Here is a 22,325-nt window from a genome sequence, read left to right on the forward strand (position 1 = left end):
GAGGCCACGGTTCTGGCCGCTGAATCAGCAGCGTCGAGGGAGGCCTGCAGGGATGTCCGCGCCACCTTCTTTCCTTCCTCGAGAAGGGCTTGGAATTCCTGGCTGGAGTCTGGTGGGACCAGCTCAGTGAACTTACCCACCGACTGCCAGGTTTATAATTATATCTATTGAGCAGGGCTTATTGGTTCGCCACCCTGAGTTGGAGGCCCCCGCAGAGTAGACTTTACGTCCCAACAGGTCCATCTGCCTAGCCTCCCGTGATTTTGGAGGAAGGCTTGCTGGCCATGGCGCTCTCGCTCATTGATGGATTGAACCACCAGGGAGCATGGAGGAGGGTGGATATATAGGTATTCATACCCTTTGGAGGATACCATATACTTTCTTCCACCCCTCTGGCCGTAGGAAGGATAGACGCTGGGGATTGCCAAATTGTGTCTGCTTTGGCTTGGCTAGAGCATATAAACGGCAAAGCTACGCAGGTTGGGGCATCCGCTGACAGTATGTCTATCACCAGGTCCTCAACCTCAGGGACCTCCTCCACCTGAAGATTGATATTTAAGGTGACTCGCCTCAAAAGCCTGGTGAGCTCGGAGGTCGATAGGGGGCGGGCCCGAGGAGGATGTATCGGCCACTGCCTCGTCAGGTGAAGAGGAGGACGACAGACCCAGTACCAGTGGTTCCTGGAGGGACTCTTGGTCCGGAGGCACGTCAGGGTCCGGTGCCTGAGGAGAGTGATCTGTACCCGCTGGAGGGGGGCAGCTAACAGTGGCCTCTGGTGCGCGATGTTCTGACGGGGCAGAACGTCATGGTACCGTGGGCTCGCCTTGGGCCCAAGGTGTCCAAAAGGACCAATGATGAGGATCTTGGTCTGGACCTTGAGCCTCATGGAGAACCCATATGTGCGCCTCTGAATCAGGATAGGCAGCGCTATCAGCGTGCGATGACTCAGACACGTGCCTCGATGGCCATGGCGGAGCGGAGGCTGTTTGAGGATAAACCTTGTCTCTAGGGTACGGTATGTCGTGCCGCACTGGGGAGCGGTACTGGGATCCGTATTGGTACCAAGAGCGTGATCGGGACCTGCGACCAGCGCGGTGCCGGGAGGTCGACCGTGATCTGGACACTCTATGATGAGAGCCGTGGGGGTCTCCCGTGGGCATTGGCTGGCGGCAGACCGAGCATGCTTTGAAACCCGGTGAGCCAGGTATGGGCCTGGGCACCAGGAGAGGGAAAGGGCTAATCCCCGACCCTCTGAACTATATACACTAACTACGTTTACAAAAATCTATTAACTAGAACTACAGAAAATAAAGTATATACACAATAAGTATTAGAATGAGCGAAAAGCTAGGGAGGTGGAGATCAGCTAAGCTGCGCTCCACTGTTCCAATGACCGACACGGGCGGTAAGAAGGAACTGAGGAGCGGACAGGTCGGCAGGGGTATATATTCGGTGCCATAGTGGTGCCACGCCAGGGGGCTCCCAGCCGACCCACTGAGTGTTGCTAGGGTAAAAATCTTCCAATGGACGTGCACGCGGCGCGCACACACCTACGTGGAATGGATATGAGCAAGCACTCGAAGAACTCCAGTTAGCCCTTCCTGAAGTAGGGTATCAAAATGATTAACAGAAATTAGTCTATGAAACGGTCATATTTGAACAATTCCTTACCTCAATGGACCATAGTAATTTTAAAAAAGCTTTGCAAGAGAAATCGTTATTGGAGATACTTAAATACTAAAGTATCCAAATATAGTGAATTGCGGAGGAAAAACTAAAATAGTACAGATGGAACAGTTCATGAAATTAAACCTTAATTAGTTTTGAAATATTTAGTTAAAATAGATTTACACTGTTTTCATTACATAAGTTAATTTCCTTTTCTCTGAGGGATACAGCAAGAAGTTTGACATTAGACAAATCAAGATAAGTGATGAGTGCATAATATAAATACCAGCTACCCTCCCTCTTTCCAGAGATCAAAGACCATCTAGATTAGACATACTATGATATCTTGGAGGGTAAAAACTAAATAAAATACATACATATACCACCTTCATGTAGCAACTAGCAGATGCATAATTTTGTAGATTCAACAGAAGGAATATCTTTTTAAAGAAAACAATTCTTGGGCAAGTTTTTTTATTTTGAGTAACCTAAAATTATTAAAATTCTTGCTGTGAAGTATTACTACCAGTAGTGGTGGCTGAAATAAACATGCATATAAATTCCCAGCTAATGAAATCCCTGAAGTGTACATATACTCTGTAACAAAAGTGTAAATTAGCTGAAAATAGCTACAGTAAATAGTTTACCACAGGGTAAAACAAATGATATCTTTGTGGCTTCAAGATCTCAGAACATCTTTATGATGAATGTGGAACAGCTGGATTATGTATATATGTATATATAATCTCAAAGGTAACAATTGTGCTTCCATTGCAGATTCAGCTGCTGTGAAAATAAACCCAAGGGAAAAAGCCAAAGTGTATAAAGATTTTTTTTTCTAGTATAGGTCCAAACATGTACAATAGTTTGAAGAAGGCCTGCAGTTATTTGTATCTCACATAGCTTTATTGCGCCAATCTTTTTAGAATGCAGGTGCGAAAATGGAACTGTCATGAACTTTTTTTAAGAATTGAATCTGTACCCAGTATTTACCAATGGAAATGACTTTGCAGACTTCTTCAGTACTACCTTTTGCAACTGTAGCAAAAATATTCCTTTGGCAGATATTTACAAATTATTCAGGCTCCTAATGCTACTAGGTACAACAGTACCGAGTAATGAGTTTTCAGACCTGACATGTGATATAATGTTCATTTTCTGATGGGAAAGTTATTTTGAAACAGACCAATTACAGACTCAGCAAAATATATTGTTAATTCTTTATTAGTGTAATATTTTTTCAGCTTTTCTGTTGGACAGAGCATAATGCAAACTCCAAATAAAAATTTAGAGTCCTTTGCCATTCAGTAAAAATGACCATCACATTCTGATTCATGTTCTTGCTAGCCAAAAGGAGGGGAGAGGAATATCATTAGAACAATTAGGCACACAGCTGACACTTACTGTACAATGATATGCACAAGTCATTTATTACAGCTATATTCATAAGATGTGCTCTTTAGATTTTCCCTTGTACTATACGAGCTATGCTCAGTTGAGCAAAGATCACTGATAACAAGAGAGATTACAAGGAGTGTCAAAACAAGACTTTTAAAACAAGTCCTTAGATAAATGGATGCAACCACAACAGACTAAGTTGTTGGGTTAAGGAGACAACTTAACCTAGACCTCGGAACATTAAAAATGCATTTATTTTACAATTATTCAAATACACATGCATTAAATGAAAATATTGCACAAAATTAAAATTTAGATTGTGGAATTTTTTTTTTACTTAAAAAATTTGGTACACATTCTGGTAGCATTAAAGTTAACTGTTTTGTTCTAGCAAACACCAGTAACAGAAGCTTAAGATGAATTAACTGAAATGTTCAACTGTTCATTTTCTCTTAAAAATAATTAAGGCTAAAATAAGTGCATTTGTTGGACAATGGCACAATTATTTTCAACGGCTAGTAGCAGCACGCAAATGCTAGGAGATAGACCTACCAGTTAAGTGCTGTATTTTAACATTCAATTTTGGGGCATTTACAGGGTAATATATCACATAGATTGGCAGGGCTGATTATTTTAAATGGTCAACATGTAAACCATTTAAATAACACACAAACATTGATAATTATTTCTTTGATGGTTCCTGCCTACAGTTAAGAACCACATTCTGAAATAAAATAGTAGAAGACCAAAGCCGTGTGTGTGTGTGTATATATGTATATATATATGTATATGCAGTAAGTGCATTAAGTATAATGACTTTGTTAAGCCTGGTACATAATGTACAATTCATGTTCCTGCAGATGTATGTACCAAGTAATTATAAAGTCTCCTACAATATGAGCATGACCATTGTTCTTCCAGAAGTCTAGCCTGGGAGCCTATAGAGAAGAGGCACCACAAATTTCACAGACTACCATATTATCTTTCTGATTTCAAAGTACTATATATAATTATTACGTGATTTACAATGTAACTCAAAAATAGAATTTGGTATGGTTATATAATTATTTTTTAGGTCTCTTTTCTAGTCTGTATTTACGTACATCACCTTCCAATAGCTGATGTATTGTGTGGACCACCAAACACAAAGCCTGATGATATCTTGTCCTTCAGATTTAAAGTATGCAGATACATACTGACATAGGGATAAGATTTAGACTGACATGTAAGCAACAGGAATTTCAATCATGGCCAAATCTATTACCTTATATAAAAATGTGAGGAAAAATGGTTAATTCCAACAGCACTTAATTACTATGTTTCTTTAGAACCTGGTGAAATATACATAGATGGGGCAATGGGGAAGGAATCTTCCACATGTGCTGTCTTAGCCTTCCTGGAAATCATAAGAGAAGGGACTTAATTTACAGTATGTAGATCTGCAAAAAAGAAAAACAAGTGCACTTGAGCACATGTATACCATAGGACAAATGTCAGTGATATCCACTACAAGAGAAATATGATGAAAAAAATATCTGATTGGAATCTAAGAGCAAAAAGAAAATCAGTACGGAAACTTGATCTGTTTTGATTCCAGATCCAACCCTTGAGGGCCTGTTTGGATCCTCCCTTCTGAATGCTCCCATAAAAGTCCCCTTCTCCATCCCTCAGACAATGGAATCATCTTTTGTTCTCATCTGGGCGTGAGCTGCTACCTGAGAACCTTGGTTCAGTGATCCATTAAATATCCTATTTAAAAGATTAGTATTTAGAAAATATTTTTTAACATTTTAAAAAATGGAAAATAGACAATGGAGTGTGTATGGCTCCCATCCTTTGCCCTAGATGGTGGAGCTCAAGACAGAAGGGGAGTCCAAATGGGAGGATGCAAACTCTGCCATATACTAAGGCCAAATAAGTGTAATTAATCTTTATTCTTGACCAGACATTAATTTTTATGGAAGTAAATGGATAGATTTGGGGCCTTTGTGTAGAATAGGTTTATTTATTAAAATTTTACATTACGCAAAAAATAAAAAAGATTGTTATTTAAAAAAATATTGTAGTTGTGTTTCCTTTTTCTATTTTCATATATACATTGTGATGCATTCAGGAATTTCCAAATGTTTGCACACGACTGTTTAATGAAGTCTCTAGAGGAATCTTGTGTAAGTCAGGCACCAAGAAATTCTAGCAACTTTTCATGTGAGGGGTATATAGCTATCCTAGGGCTATTTTAAATGAAGTACAGTGGGCTTTTAAAAACAATTCTTAGTTTTATTGGGAAAAGTAGTGTGTAACTTGCTTTTTTCACTGCACATTTCTACTCTTTTAGTGTGGTGTCTATCTTGCTTGGAGCATGTATCCCATCCTTCTGTCACTGCCACCCTACTTGAGATATGCTTCAAAGATTATACCAATTGCACAATTTCAATATTGTATGCACCTTTTCCATTTAAATCGCATGCAAACTGTACGCAATGTGCCATAAGAACAGAAAAGGGCCCTTCAAGTTACAAATTCATCAGAATAAAGGGTCCATTATTTTCTACGGCACCTCTGCCTTGCACCACTGAATAACAAAACAAACCAAGGTACAATGTTAGTTTATTTTTTCAAAATAAACGAAGGTGAAGTTAATTGAGGTATAAAAGCCATGTTAGCTCAACCTCTACTTAGTGAATGTACTTTTTGGGACATACTGTAACGGTTTTTTTCCAGAACCAGCTGTTCCAAAAACTTCTATTTCTGTTATCTGAGCCTTTACATGAATGCTGATCAAGACCACAATGCCTCAACAATCATAATGCAAAACAAACCCCACTTGATTCTCACACATTGCACAATCTCCCAGTGGTAAACTAGCCAAATCCCTAATTGTCACTGTCGTTGTGCTTTGCTTAGCCCTCAGCAAATACAGCCTGGCACATTTCATTGCTTGCAATCACCGATTCAGTCAGGAATGGAAGAAACTGATACTCCTTACATAACTGGCCAATATTCTTCTCAATGTTGCATGAAGATGCACCAAATCATTTGAGACACAAATCCCTTTGTGGTAGTGGTTGCAATATAAGTGAGGATGAAAAGATCCACAGGTCTTATGGATGTATTAATAATCTAATATGTGACACTAAAAGACTGGTGCAGAAACAACAGTATATGAGTTTTAAGCCCCAGAGAATATGCCTTTGCCACTAGTCCTGGGCGAAACACCAGCTTAACAGTTTGGAGTGTCACCTTTTCTGTAAGGAAGGCGCTTGAGTAGATTGTAGTCTCTGCTTGTATCTCTGCATCTGCTCTGACCGTGAATGCAGTTTGCTGAAGAGCTCATGGAATTTATATTGTGGAAATAAGGTTTCCAGGAAGCCCTCCAGAAAGACATATACCATTCTCTTATTTAATTGAGTGTGCTGAAACATTTCAAAGACCCGAAGAATGCCTTTCCGTGTTGTCTCTGCACCTATGATGTGCTTCAGTTCATCTACACAAATGACAAGAGTTATAAAGTAGTTTTATACATATTTTAAGTATATATAGGAAACTAATAGGAAAGGTAGAACTCCTTGTAAATCATTGCAATATTGAGACAGAATCTTATAGAAAAGGTTTTAAAAGGAATGCAGCTTGGAGGCGAGAAAAATTAGAACTAGAATAAAACAGCACCATAAAGAAAAAAGTTGTTTCACTACAGTAGTACAGATCTCTAAATATAACGTGCAATTTTATTTACTGGTCATACTTATGGAAAACAATGCTGTTATACATTTTACTGTCCCTTGGTATCTACATGCAGTACGCAAGTCCAAGACTTAAAAATTAAATCTTTAGTTTAAATTAATACTGAACTAATACTAAGAGAAATCTCAAGCTGTCAGACTAAACCAAAAATATTCAATCTTATGATAATCAGTTAAAGATATGGGTTTAAATCAGAGGTGGGCAAACTATGGCCCGTGGGCCACATCCTGCCCAGCCCCTGAGCTCCCAGCCAGGGAGGCTAGTCCCTGGCCCCTCCCCTGTTGTCCCCCCAGCCCCGCTGCCTCATTTCGCCACACCGCCAGTGCTCTGGCCCAGTGCTCCTGCTTGGCAGAGCAGCAGCATGGCTGGCTCTGGCATGGTAAGGGAGTGAGAAGTTCCAGGGGGGCAGTCAGGGGACAGGGGGCGGTTGGATGGGGTGGAGGTTCAGGAGGGGTGGGTGGGTCAGGGGATGGGGAATGGGTGTGGGAGTTGGATAGGCGTGGGAGTCCCAGAGGGTCTGTGAGGGCAGGGGTGTGGATAGGGGTTGGGGCAGTGAGGGAGCACAGGGGGTTGGCTAGGGCGGTGGGGTCCATGGGTGGTGGTTATGGGTGGGGGTCCCAGAGGGAACGGTTAGGGGACAAGGGGCTGTGGGGGGTTGGATGAGTCGGGGATTCTGAGGGGGGAAGTCAGGGGGCAGGATGTGGGAGGGGGCCAGGCTGTTTGAGGAGGCACAGGCTTCCCTACCCGGCCTTCCATACAGTTTTGAAACCCTGATGTATCCCTTGGGCCAAAAAGTTTGCTCACCTTTGGTTTAAATAGACATTTAATTACTCCATGGATATTAATTTCAGTACTTTAGCTTCTTTCACTTTTAAATAAAGATTGGGACTCCCCTACTTCAACTTTAGTAACAATATAAAATCCAATAATGTACAATACTAGTAAAAATATTAAAATATTCAAAGCTCACTCACCTGGCATTATCTCCAGTAGTTTAGTTTTCCCTGCCACTCTTGTTCGCATTCTAATATCTTTTTGTCTGCGTGGAACAGTTTCTGCTAAAATGCCATTGGGCCAAAAGGCATCTCTGTAACAAATACATAAACAAGCCTATCAAAACAAGTTCTTTAAAAAAATTTATCCAATTTTTAAACTCTGTGAGCTATCTCATAGCATAATGTGAACAAACTGAAGGCATGCAGAGATTACGTTGACATTCAAAAATCTTTAATACTCAAAATGCTTTTGTTAATCATTTGAGGTGTATTTCAGAACTGGTAGAAGAAGAAAATGAGAATTTCTTGCTTGTCAATTCTTTTTTTTTAAAAGGAACATAACTCAGCAATGTTACTAACAGTTGCATACTACTTTCTACGTACTCCAGTATGGGAGTGTGTTGCTTGAGCCTCTTGGGGAAATTTACACACCCATACCTTTTCTGCCAAAAACATCCAAACATACCTGAATTTATTAGCCATACATAACTTGTCTACAAATCACTTTCTATCAATAAGTCTCTCTCTCTCTCTCTTTTAATAACAACTTAGGCTCAAATTTTTTGGTAGTAAGATTCAAGATGACAACTTGCTTTGGAATGTTTGATCTGTGTGACAACAGTGCTGCTGGCATTTTTGACTTTTAAACAGGGTCCAAACATTGGGCTTTTTTTTTTCCTTCCCCAACACAATTAAAGGACATATAGACTCTCAGTATTCTTAATTGGACAATTCAAGGAGAGAAATGAGGAACATTTAGACAACCTCTGTTATCCTATCAGTGAAAACTGCCTTAAAATTTTGTCTATTAATAACTTTTTAGTTTCAAACATATACATTATCAAAGGAAACGTATGGACTGAAAGTTTCAGTCTCTGCAATTGTCTGTCTGGCTAGCCAATCTGCCTTTACTCTATCTAGTCTATTTGCAATTGCTCTGTTGGATAAATGACAAACACTGAAGTTACTTGTTTGGAACTACTGTTTTGGAAAGGTATTCAGCAGAACCTCACACTTGGGCCCATGCCATATATTAATGACTAGAGTCAGAACAATGTAAAACCCACATTTTGAACTCTTACATTGCTGGCAAAGCAGTTTCAATTTGATACATAACTCCACTCATCCACATAAAACATAGATCATAGTGTGGAGATCTATTCTACCTTTGGAGAAACTATGAAATTTACTCAGTAATTTCAGTGAAAGATGAAACCTCTGCAACATCACCACATATAGTCTCATCCATATCTATACAGACTGCAAGAGTTTCCAGAAGACTAATGTCACAGACCCTTTGTTATGGGGTTTGTTAGTACTATCCTTTACATCTTTAGGTATTTCTCTCTTCAGATGAAAATACATGTCAGATATCCATCTGCTTGGCTAAACAGGCAATCTTGTGAGCCATGTTTCTCAAGAGCATACCCTACTTATCTTATGACTATTTTAGTGCTTTCTTGAGGCTTCTACAAGGACAGCATTCTAAAAGTGATGTAGTACAAATAGTTCCCTTTAGCTCAGACTTTTTTAAAAAACTGATGATTACTCGATGGGGTGAAAGTTCCAAAAGAAAGTTCAAGTGTTATGAATGTATAGACCGGGGTAGCCAACCTATGGCACGCGTGCCAAAGGCGGCACACAAGCTGATTTTCAGTGGCACTCACACTGCCCAGGTCCTGGCCACCAGTCCATGGGACTCTGCATTTTATTTTAATTTTAAATGAAGCTTCTTAAACATTTAAAAAACCTTATTTACTTTATATACAACAATAGCTTAGTTATATATTATAGACTTATAGAAAGAGATTTTCTAAAAATGTTAAAATGTATTACTGCCACGCGAAACCTTAAATTAGAATGAATAAATGAAGACTTGGCACACCACTTCTGAAAGGCTGCCGACCCCTGGTATAGACAAATATTAGTAATAACCTTTGGCAAGTTTTTAACTACAGTAATTGTTGCTGCTCCTGCTATAACATATTATACACTTGCATGAACAAAAACAAGCCACTTCACCCATCATTGGAATGAAACTTAACTACTGTTTAAAAGTATACAACAATTTTGCAACAGTTTAGAACAGGTACTGAATAACTTATCCCTTTCCAAAAAAGAAAAATTTAAAAAGAGACTAGCCACTGAATATTCTGTTAAAGTAAGGAATAATTTATATGTCATAAAGCAGGACATAAACTACCTATCTGAATCTTGTACAGAGGCAAAATTTCTGGTGTGAAGTGGACTTACTGCCTCTGACGGCTTAAACTGATTCCACTGCTAAGGCAGAAAGACAATCATTAAATATCAGTTGGCCTATACAGGTATCAATTTATATACTTTTTCAATAAAAAAAGATATATATATATAAAAACACACCTGAAGCGTTTCACTGCATCTGCTACTTGCTCAGGAGACGTCATTGAGTCAACATGATCAACTATTTTTCTAAAATCAAAGTGAGACGAATCAGTGATCTCTCTCATTTTACTTTTCAAAGGGCATCAGGAAGCAGAGTTCTTAGAGTAAAGAGTGCTTTAAAGTAGTTAAAACTTCAAACAATATTCAAGAAAAACAAAAAAGTGCATCATCTCTCCTCTTCTTCATTCCATAGATAATTATATCAAGTAATCACACCAGAAAGCCTAGTGTTCATTCTCAGTAAGGTTTACATTTATTCCCTTTCCTTCCTCGTTTTGAGTACTTCCAAAATTAAATATGTTTACCCCAACAGAAGTAGGAAAGAAAAAGGATGAAGAAAGGTGAGGAACAGAGGAAACCTGCAACCCAGATTGCCATTAGGTAGTTTACCTTCTTTCCCATCCTACAAATAGAACATTAGATTGTTATATTATATTGATGCAGAAAGGAGAGCAATTAAAGAATTTTCAATTTTCAGCCACTCGATATTATACCTTTGTTTGCTAGACTGAAGAGATCATTATTAAATTTCTGTTTCCCATACAGGTATGTATGAACTGCAATCAAGACACCTCTTAGCCTTCTTTTGATAAGTTAAATAGATTGAGCTCCTTGAGTCTATCTATTTTAAGGCATGTTTTCTAAACCTTAAATCATTGCCGTGGCTTTTCTCTGAATCCTCTCAAATGTATCAACATCCTTCTTGAATTGTGGACACCATAATGGGACACACTATTCCAGCAGTGCCAAATACAGCGGGTAAAACCTCTCTACTCCAACTCGAAATTCCTCTGTTTAGGTATCCAAGCATAACATTAGTTCAATTGGCCACAGCATCTGACTGGGAGCTCATGTTCAGCAGACTATCCACTATAACCCCAAAATCTTCTTCAGAGCTACTGCTTCCCAGGACAGAGTCCCCATTATGCAAGCATGGCCTACATTCTTTGTTCCTAAATGTTTACATTTGCACACATTGTTTGCTTGTGCCCAGTTTACAAAATATCCAGATTGCTCTGTATCAGCGACCCATTATCTTCATTATTGCCACTTCCCCCAATTTTTGTGTCATCTGCAAATAACCAGTGATGATTTTCCATTTTCTTCCATATAATGGATAAAAAATGTTAAATAGCATATGGCCAAGAACCACATCTGTTCAACGATCATTCACATTTACAATTACACTTTGAGACCTTTCAATTAGCCAGCTTTAAACTACTGGTTTTAATTTGTGTTACATTAATTTGTATTGTTCTAGTTTAATCAAAATGTTGTGAAGTACCAAGTCAAATCTTTACAAAAGTCTATTACATCAGCCAAACTAGTAATCTCACCAAAAAATGATATAGAATCATAGACTTTAAGGTCAGAAGGGACCATTATGATCATCTAGTCTGACCTCCTGCACAACTCAGGCCACAGAATCTCAACCCCTAGTTAGACAAGTTATATCTTCCATAAACCCAAATTGATTTGCATTAATTATATTACCCTCCTTTAATTTTTTATTTATCAAATCCCATATCAGGTGCTTTATTATCTGGTCTGGAATAGATGTCAGACTGACAGGCCTATAAATACCTAGATTATCCTGTTTACCCTTTTTAAAATAATGCCGCATTAGCTTTTTCAGTCTTCTGGATCTTCCCCATTGTTCCAAGACTTACTAAAAATCAACGTTAACCATCCAGAAAACTCTTCAGCAAGCTCTTTAAATACTCTGGGATGCAAGTTCCCTGCACCTCCTTATTTATTAAAAAGTGTCTAATTTAGTAGCTGCTGTTTAACATCCTCCTAAGATACCAATGGAATTGAAAGCGTGTTATCATACAGTATGACTTCATCTGGCTTGTTTACAGAACAATAATATGTATGGAACAATTCTGACTCTTCTCCATTAGTAATAATTCTCCCATTTCCATCTAGTAATTGACTCATACCATTATCAGGATTTTCTTGTTCCTAATATACTTAAACTCCTTATCATCCTTAACTCTGGTAGCCATAGATATCTCCTTGTGTCCTTTTGCTTACTTTACCAATTTTCTACAATTCCTAGTTTCTGATTTATTTTCATTACTATCAACTTCCCCTTTCTTCCATTTGTTATATATTCTTTTTAATGTTTTATAGCTGCCTTCCATTCCCTTCTAAACCTGGTTCGTTTTAACCAATACAGTCTTCTTTTTTGATTGTAGGACTGTGGCTTTTAAAGTGTCCTTAAACAGTTCCCAATCATCAATTAAATTTTTCTGATTAAATTCTTCCTCCCAAATTGATTTGGCTTAATTGTTTTCAGCTGTGCGAAATTGGTCCCTTTAAAGCAGCGGTTCTCAACCAGGGATCCGGGGCCCTCTGGAGGGCTGTGAGCAGGGTTTGGGGGGGTGCCAAGGAGGCCCAGTATTAGACTCGCTAGGGCCCAGGGCAGAAAGCCGAAGCCCTGCTGCATAAGGCTGAAGACGAAGCCTGATCAGTATAGCTTCACAGGAGCCATTGTGGCATAGGGCCCAGGCAATTGCCCAGTTTGCTACCCCCTAATGCCTGCCCTGGCTTTTATATGCAGAAAAATGGTTGTTGCGACACAGTTAGGTAGTGAAGTTTTTTGTTGCATGTTGGGGGCAGCTTCCCACCCACCTCCCCCCACATATTATAGGCAGGACACGGAAACAAATAATACCAGTTTTAATAGAGTGCCACTCCTCCTTCCCTTTTGCTCACTCAATCCTTTTTAATTATATTATAGTGATTGATTTTAACATTCCAGTCATGTGAATCATCTTACCAGCTTTCAATAATACCAACTACATTTAATTTATGCTCACAAATGAGCAACTTCTGTTCCTCTTTTTTGCTATCCAGGCTCCTAGCATTGGTGCCCAAGCAATTAAAATTTTTCTTTTCTTCATGTTCTTTGATTCCTTAATTAATTTTGTTCTCAGCATCTCAATTTTGTAATGAGTGTTCAAATCTCCCCCTTTCTTCTTCACCACACTTCTGAGTTCACTGAAGTCATCTTATCTGCAAGATATCCTGTGACACAGTGTCAATAATGCTGATATGAACCATCAGTAATGGATCCTTGCTGGTCGACTTCAAAAGCCTATCCTATCATAACTCTAGGAATGCGGCAAACCATCCTATAGTCCACCTCTGCCTTGCTGAATGTGCTTCCAATTCTTCTGGGTACTGAATCACCAACAAGGATAATTTGTTTTGCGTAGATGGTTGGTGATTTCTGTGGGCAAGCTTAATTTTCTTAACAGATTTTCATCCATGTCCCCCCATCTCTCTTCATTTCCTTGGATCAGTTAGATTTTGAGAGATACATTGAAGAGTTTCTACACTGAACTGGCCACAATGGAATTGGAGAGAGGCAAAATTGGAGAGGAAGTTTGGCAGTTTATAACCACCAGAGGCAAGAGGTCAAGGTGGCATGCTATAAAGCTGGAGACAGATGAGATGGCAGGCTGTGGCCACCAGAGAGAAGGTAATCAGGAGGAATTCCACACAGCTAGAAGGTTCCAATTGATTCTAGCTGTGTGAAATTCCTCCTGATCCTCTTCTCTCTGGTGGCCACTACTTGCCATCCAAATCTGTCTGCAGTTGCGTAGAATGCCACCTTGACCCCTTGCTTCTTGTGGTTATGAACTGCCCAACCTTGTACCTGGGAGCTAACTCATCAGTTTCTCCGATTCTCAGTAGCATTTCTATTTCACCTTCTGATCCAAGAATCTTTTCTTCCATTATAGCCACCAACTTCATACAGAGAAAGTACCTCCTGACTTCAGGCAGGCAAGAAAATATGGCGCATCTGTTGCAGGTCACCACCACTGTTCCATTGCTGGCCATTGTGGAATCATACATAGAGCTGTAACTGGAAGGAAAGCCTCACACAGTCTCTCTCCAAAATTCCTCAAACTCTCCTGTTATCTGCCTTTGTTTGCAGCTCTTAAGTTTGCCTAGCAAGTGACTTTTTATATTAAATCTCCCTGTTTAGCTCAGCTCCGCCCCGTAACACCAGGGTTTGATTAACCACTCAGACTTCAAACAAGAAAGGCTGATCAAAGGTCAAAGGGTCAAAGCACACAGCCGTACCAAGGCATCAACACACCTGTCTCAGCTCCTTAATCGGGGCCCCCACCCAGCTACACAGACCATATGCAGAGAACAAACACATCACTCACCAAGTCCTGCTACCTCCAAGCACATAAAAATGTTTGGAGGTAGCTATAGTCTCCTCCTTTCTAGGCTGAAGAGGGTAAGTGAAGTTATACCTTATACAAGATAAATAATTTACAATTTGCTTCTGGGTGGGTGGATTCATGGAATTATGTAACAATGTTCTATTAGTGGGGTGGGGGAAATGGGAGATTAGAATAGTGCTACTTCCCCCCAATCTTTGAAACCATTTGCCAGACAGAATACAGATTAAACAGAATTGCATTTGTCTCTAAAGTGATTATGCTTTTTAAAAGAAGTATATAACAGTTCATGTACATTTTAAATGTAATTATAAATCAAAAGTCTTGATGGTCTTAAATAAACTGCTTAAAATGCTGAAATAGAAAAACTAATACAGTAAGTTCCCATATCATTACTTATTAGAGCTGACAGGGAAAGTTTTGCCATCCCACAAAAATTGGATATATCAAAACATTTTCCCATCCCAAATCAGATGAAAAGTCAAAATCTCATACTATCATGATTGGAAAATCAAAAAAAATTTTCAGTTTGGGCCAAAACATTTTGTTTCTATAATTTCTAAATACTTTGTTTTGACTACAACCATTTACTTGTTTTCTTATATTAAACTTTTTAATGAACAGTCATTTAATATGGGAAAACTGGATTTTTTTTTATTTTGAAAGCACCAAAACGAAATGTTAATTATGATCTATTTTTCCAAAAAAATGGCGAGTCCTGAAGTTTATCAAAACTACCCCTTTCCCAGGAAAAGTTTGAGCTTTAACAAATTGGCATTTTCCAACAAAAAACATCTTGTTAACACCAGTTCTAGTACATACAGAATAACTATGTACAATACATCCAGTCTGGTAGATTGTCGGGCTTCAGTTTTATGACCATTTGATTGACTCGGGTGTTTAATAGTGAAAGAAGTAATGATCTTATAAACAGTTGCACACTATAAAAAGTAAAGTTTACAGAAAGCTTATACAATGTCAACAATAGTTGATAGCTGCATATGTTAATATAATGAATTCATACTTCTGTAAGAGCTTATATTTTCTTGGAAATTACAAATTTTTAGAGAAGTTTAAATAAGATGCATTCCATGTCTTATGCAACAGACACTAAAAATGACCTTTTAAAAAAATGTTTCCATCTCATTCCATCTTTAACGCTCTGTTTATAAGCTCAGAAAGAAAAAACTGCATTCAAGCACTGAGCTTACATTTGCAGATGCACAATGATTAGAACATTACAGTTAAGTAATAGAGGATAATTTTCTATACATGATTCACAAACTCTCATACAGCTATTGAGCATGAATTAAAAACCCTGGTACCTATTGATTGTGTCTCCATATGTTGCTCTAATAAGCTGTTGAAGTAGATTTTTTATATTTCTTCTTAACCACTGATTTCTCTCCTTTAAATCAAAGACTTCATCCATAAGAAGCAGCATTACTCTAAGAGGGATATTGTCATCCACCTAGACATGTAGAGTAAAAGGCAAAGTATAAACAGAAAGCCTGTATTCCAGCTCAGGCAATTAAGGTAGCATCTACCACAATTGTTAAAGTTAAGAGTCTTAATGCTTTCATACTAAGTCACATGCACTGTCTTTCTGAAAGAAGTCAATAATTAAGAGTTTTCTATGGTCTGAAATCTCTCGTTCCCAGGATGGAATAATTCATGGCTTTTAATTTTGAAATTAAACTAGGTTTAAGTATGGTCTTTTAAAAATATGTCCTAAAACAGAATCTACTGCATTACTGAGGCCAGGACAGTAGAGTTCAGAACCAGATACAGAAGGTGGCAGCAGTATTCCTTAGAGGGGTTTCTTATTCTTCTCTTCTTCAGACAGCAACAGTGCTTCCAAGAGTGAAGCCGATGGGAAACTCAAGGAATGGCTTTTGTCTGGATACCCTCTCTTTTGAATGCAGCAGTAGCAACAGTAGCTCTGAAAGGAAGGTGCCCAATTGCAGACCACCCTTCCATTGCTACAGAACCCAAACTTTTACTCTTTGAGTTCAACCTGAGCCTGATGCAGAAGTAAGCTGTCAGTGTTAGATGATTCCATAGGACCTGTGTTTTTAACTTAGCAGTGGTGGGGAGAGAGAAAGTTCTCTTGTCTTCAAATGCTTCACTATGGTTCCGTAGTGTTTATTTTTAAAAGTTGCATAAGCTGCTATTTTACAGTGACACTATATTTACAGAGATATTGCAAAAAGATTTATAGCTCCAAATACTAGATATTTAACTTAAGAGGCTATTGTGAAATTGCAGTAACTGTTAATCTTTATATTGATTTTTTCTATTTTTATCTTACCATTTTATATTGATATTCATCACTTTAGTATCTGACCACATCAAAAACAATCTGAAAAATCTGATAGCAAATGTCTCTTTATAGGTGAGCAGTAGGGTCTGTTATCCATGTGTTATATGTTACATATACCAAAATATAAGTTTACAGATTGACTGACATTATTAGGTAAATAACTTCATTTTCATCAAAATACATTTACATGTAAGACAATAACTTATCTAGAGCAGCCATTTCAACATATTAAATCAACTCATGCCAGATTGTGAACCAGCTAGAAGTGGTTATTAAAAAACAAAAGAAATCCACACACAAATATTAACTGAGTTTCTTGGGTTTTATGCCACTTAGCATTGTTTTAACAAACCTGTACCCACATGGAACATAAGAAAAGTCTAAGAAAACTTATTGAGCCCTCTGTAAATCTCTGATGTAAAGGGTGAATTCACTTTGCTTCAGGCAAAAATTTCAAACTAAGCATATTATTCAGTCACATTTAAATAATCTTACAGTAAGGCTTTACTCTAAAAAGTGACTAAAATGGAATCTACTTCCTTAAGTGATATTACAGCATTATTATATTTTACTCCTGTAAGAGTCAATTGCAGAGTCAATACAACTATGGGAAAAGTTAATTCACAAGGTTCTAACTGCAGAGACAAACCGTTTTTACCTGTGCAACTCCATTATATTCAATGAGACAGTAAAGGTATTTCAGAAGGCATAATTTGCCAACAACCGAGTTGCACAACTACAGCTGAGAGCAGAATTTCTACATGCAACTAGAACTAAAGCCAAGGTTTGAAAAATAGTTCCCTATACTTGAACGGAGCCTAAAGGACTTGGTGCCCAATTCCTACTGAATTTCAATGGGATTTGGGCACCTAACTCCCAAAGGATCCCTTAAAAATCCCATCCTAAATGGACATCCTTAAGTAAATGGCTAGATTTTCAAAAGTGCTCAGGATGCAGCACCAATTACTGAAGTTGGATGCTCAAAATCTGGCCACACATTTAGGAACCTAAATATAGATTTTGAAGCCTAATTTTAAGTGTCTCTTTTTAAAACTGTTAGCCTTAGTTCACAATTCTGTTACTGAGATATAGGCCAACTAAATCTTCCTTATACTATTGATTCTTTGTAATGCTAACAGAAGAGAAATGCAGTAAAATTATATTATCTAAAAGTTTAACTATGAATTTCCTGGCATTGTGTGAAGTTCAGGAAAAGTTCTAAATGTAAAATATCCTGAAATATGGTGCAAAATTCAAACATTCAAACACTATTCTTTTAAAATGAACTTTTAAGACTAAGTAGATGCTATATTTTTTCAGAAAAGCTGAATTGCAGAAAAAGGGATGTACAGTAATTCTAACTTCTGCTCATTTTAATGCTAAAATGGTATATATGTACTTTCTATGTTAATCTGTTTTGACTGAGCTCAGCGTCCCAGAAAACAAGAAATTCAAAAGTAATCAAAATCTACAGATAAACAATTGTATTAGATGAACTCACTGCAAAACAAAAGAACTGAAGCTTATGTTACTTGAGCAAAACGGCATTTACCAGAGCCCTGGTAGCAGTTATGCACATGAAGACAAACTGGAATGCTTTGATGTGACAAATAAAAATGTGAAGTGTGGAACAGGTGCAGATTTATGACCATGACAAATCCGCATATAATCACTAGTAATCTTAAGGGCCTTCAGTCCTAGTTACGGATAAAAGATTTTATTCAACTATGTTTCACACATATGATCAGTGTATCAATCAGAACACTGGGAAAATACCATAGCTTATGAGAACATCAAGAGCTTAACATTTTAAACTTAACTATCACATTTCTAATATTTTTTCCTTTATGTACTTCAGGGTCCACAGATTGAACAGTGATTGTTTAGGAATTTTTTTTTAAGTTGTCTTTCATATAATTCTCTCTGATCACCAATACTGACGATGTTTGCTAGTTTTAAAGAGCTCAGAATCAGATTTAGCTGAATACTATTAATATTGCAATCCTACTCTATCTTGGAGGATAGCCACAGAAGTAATAGTAGGTAGGTAACATTTACCACATTACCATGCAACCCATTTAGCATTAAAAACAGCTTCTAAATATTTTAGAATGAAATGTGTCAATTTTATTTCAGAACATTTTTAATTTTTTACTGTAATTTTCCCTCTAGTGTAATTTCTCATGCCAACGAACAGTATAGCATAGAACAAGTAAATAATACATATTGAAACAAAACACACATTGCTACTTTAAAATTAAGTAGCTAAACAAATCTAAAATAAAAGTCAGACTCACATTGTCATCGAGCTGTGCGGCAACACGGCAGTGTTCAGGATCTGAATCAGTTTTCTGCATTAAAGGAGGCACCTATACTCAAAATAATAAAAAAAGGACATGATTACGAGGGGAAAATTACAGGTCTCATGGAAACCACTAAAGAGAACCTCTATTTACGACAGAACCAATTTCAAAATTTCAGATACAATCTTCATAACTGACTATCAAGCATTCTGATTCCAAGTTAGTGACATATCAAGATACATCAATGGTTGCATATTGAATTATCTTCCAGCAGAGCTTGAAACATGTTTCCCAATATAGTTATCAGAACTGTATGAATATTCTAAAGAAAAGACCCCACATACACATTAATATTAAAAATTATCATAGGAAGTATCAAACTGATGGTTTGTCTAGTTCTATATCCCTTCTCAGGTAACGGCTAATTCTTCAGAGAAAGATGTAAAACCCATCAATCCATATTGTAGAGCCAACAGTGGACATTTCTTCCTGATCTCAGGCCTGAAGCATGAGGATTCATAATCCTAGATCTCTCTTTGTGAGTATAACTGTGTTATCTTTTTTCATGTAATTGGGAAGTTTTCCAAAATGGAAGGCTCAGGGTGAGGCCCAATCTTTGTTTTTTTAAAAGTAATAGTTTTGTATTTTATATTATCCCAGACTCACTCTTCCCCTTCCTGTTTTGAGGAAGAAGGGCCATCACCTCAGCTATTGGTATAGCTACAGCTATATTAGAGGTGAACCTTACAGACATAAAACCACAGAGTATCTGCTTTGAGGAGCTAACAATCTTTTTTTTTTTTTTTGGGGGGGGGGGATTAAGTGAGAGTAGAAAGGATAAGGATGCAAGAGGGAAACATTTTCACAAGATTTATGGTTGGCATTCATCTTGTTCCAGTTTTTATTTATTCTTTTAAAAATGTGCTATATTTTAGGGTTTTAGATCAGGTGTGAACAGGAGTAAATAAAGAGGAATTTGGTGGAAAACTGGGTAAAGAATTGTTCCAACAAAAGCAGAACAGAAGCAGCAACATAAATTTAAGGAAAAGTCCTATATTAAACATAATATAGAATTGTTTCTCCGACACGGTGACCAGATGGCAAAAATAAAATATTGGAGATACATGGCTCACAGCCCCCACTGGAGTCATAGGGAAGGGGAGCACACAGCCCAAGGAAGCTGTAGGTCGGGGGTGCACAGCCCCAACATCAGCCCCACCGCAAGCCGTACGTTAGTGAGAGACGCAGGACTCCGTCTCTGGCCCTTCTTCAAGGGGGAATCTCAGGGCTGGGGCAGGGAGTGGTGGTGTTCAGGGTGCAGGAGTGGGTGTGGGGTGGTGCTTATCTCAGGTAGCTCCCTGGAAGTGGAGACATCTCCCGCTGGGTCCTAAGTGGAGGTGCGGCCAGGTGGCTCTGCGCATTGCCTCACCCCGCAACTCCCATTGGCCAGGAATGGGGGGCAGCATGCAGAGCTACCCTGGCCATCCCTGAGCCTAGGACCCAGAGGGAAATGTCTCCACTTCCAGGGAGCTGCACAGAGCCAGGTAGGGAGTCTTCCAGCCCCATACCAACTAGAAGCCACCACAGGCTACCTTACAATATCGGGACAAATGGCGTCCAAGTCATACATCCAACAGGACATTATAAGATTAAATATTGGGACAGTCCTGATTTTTTCGGGATGTCTGGTCACCCTCATCTCTGATAAAGTTTCTATATTATTTTTAAGTGACTCTATAGAAAGCATCTTCGACTGTTAAATACTACAGGATTTTAGAGTAATTCCTATAGAACCTCATTAAAACATATAGAAGATCCTGTTGACTTTATCCCTTTTGAATACTCTTCCATGAGGTTGAAATTACATGGGGTTTAGGGTGGAAAACATGATTACAAATCTGTTCCTGTTGGGACAGCTTGAGCATTCCACTGTTGTGCACTACTGCATGTAGATATGAAGGCTGGAGCTGGCCCCAAACTCCCTCAATTCCTTTTGTCAGAAAAGCTCCCAAGCAAAGGGGCAGGAGGGCAGGTCATATAATGGTCACATGCAATACATCTCAAAGCACAACAGTTACAGAACAGGTAAGTAACAGTTTCTTCTTAAGTGATTGCATACGTGGAGGGATAGCTCAGTGGTTTGAGCATTGACCTGCTAAACTCAGGGTTGTGAGTTCAGTCCTTGAGAGGGCCATTTAGGGAACTGGGGTAAAAATCTGTCTGGGGATTGGTCCTGCTTTGAGCAGGGAGTTGGACTAGATGACCTCCTGAGGTCCCTTCCAACTCTGATAGTCTATGATTCCACTCTTAGTGACTCAGAAGCCATGAAAGGGATGGGATTGGAGCCTATCTGAACAAAGACTGAAGGACAACTCACCAAAATTTGGTATTATTTCTAGCTTGTTGAGTGATAACATAATGGGAAGCAATGTGCACCAAAGACCAAGTTGCTGCCTTACAAATATCTAGGATATTTGCCAGAAAGGAAACAGAAGCTGCCTATCACACTGCTTGGTGAGATAACATTAGCCAAACGGATGCACAAGAAAATACATGAGGGTATCGAAGATTCGCTGTCTGAAAAGGAACCGGGAGCTGCATCACACTGTCCCTGACTGCCAAGAAGAGCTGAGAATACTGATGTAACCGTTTGGACCTGATAAGCCAATACTCTCCTACTATCCAGACTATGCAGCAGCCTTTCCTCATCTTTATTCAAGTGTAGTTTGGGAAAGAATAAAGATAGGTAAATCACCTGGTTGATATGGAAGTTAGATAGCATTTCCGAGACAGACTTCGCATGAGGACACAGGTAAACTTTGTCTTTAAAGAAAACAGTATAACGCAGAGCAGACATCAGGGTCCGCAGCTCACCTACTCTCCTAGCAGAAGCAATGGCCACCAGAAATGCTACCTTCATTGAAAGATGCAGTAAACAGGTAGATAAGGCTCAAAAGAAGGACCCACAAGTTTTGACAATACCAAGTTTAGGTCCCATGAAAGAACAGGATCTTGTACTTGAGGGTTAAAACTAGGAGTCCTTGTGGCCCCTTAGAGACTAACAAATTTATTTGGGCATAAACTTTTGTGGGCTAAAATCCACATCTAATGAAGTGGGTTTTAGCTCATGAAAGCTTATGCCCAAATAAATGTGTTAGTCTCTAAAATGCCATAAAGACTCCTTGTTGTTTTTGCTGATACAGACTAACACGGCTACCAGTCTGAACCCTACCTGAGGGTACAATCTTTTCAGGCCTTTCAAAAATCT

At 38.6% G+C, this 22,325-nt stretch overlaps 1 protein-coding gene across 4 annotated transcripts in view; it reads right to left on the reverse strand.

Annotated features, from left to right (window-relative positions):
* Window positions 1-3,753: 3,753 nt before the first annotated feature.
* The window catches only part of SNX13 (sorting nexin 13), a 153,351-nt gene continuing 134,779 nt past the window's right edge, over window positions 3,754-22,325 (reverse strand). For all 4 annotated transcript variants that reach the window (XM_030550718.1, XM_030550716.1, XM_030550717.1 and 1 more), the window contains exons 22-26: window positions 19,052-19,123; window positions 15,757-15,902; window positions 10,185-10,253; window positions 7,782-7,894; window positions 3,754-6,550 (exon numbers count right to left, since the gene is read on the reverse strand). In XM_030550718.1, the coding sequence (XP_030406578.1) occupies window positions 6,303-6,550; window positions 7,782-7,894; window positions 10,185-10,253; window positions 15,757-15,902; window positions 19,052-19,123 (648 nt within the window). In that variant the 3' untranslated portion in view covers window positions 3,754-6,302. The remainder of the gene's footprint in view (window positions 6,551-7,781; window positions 7,895-10,184; window positions 10,254-15,756; window positions 15,903-19,051; window positions 19,124-22,325) is intronic.

Source organism: Gopherus evgoodei, chromosome 2 (genome assembly GCF_007399415.2).
Source record: "Gopherus evgoodei ecotype Sinaloan lineage chromosome 2, rGopEvg1_v1.p, whole genome shotgun sequence".
Classification (NCBI taxonomy): domain Eukaryota; kingdom Metazoa; phylum Chordata; order Testudines; family Testudinidae; genus Gopherus; species Gopherus evgoodei.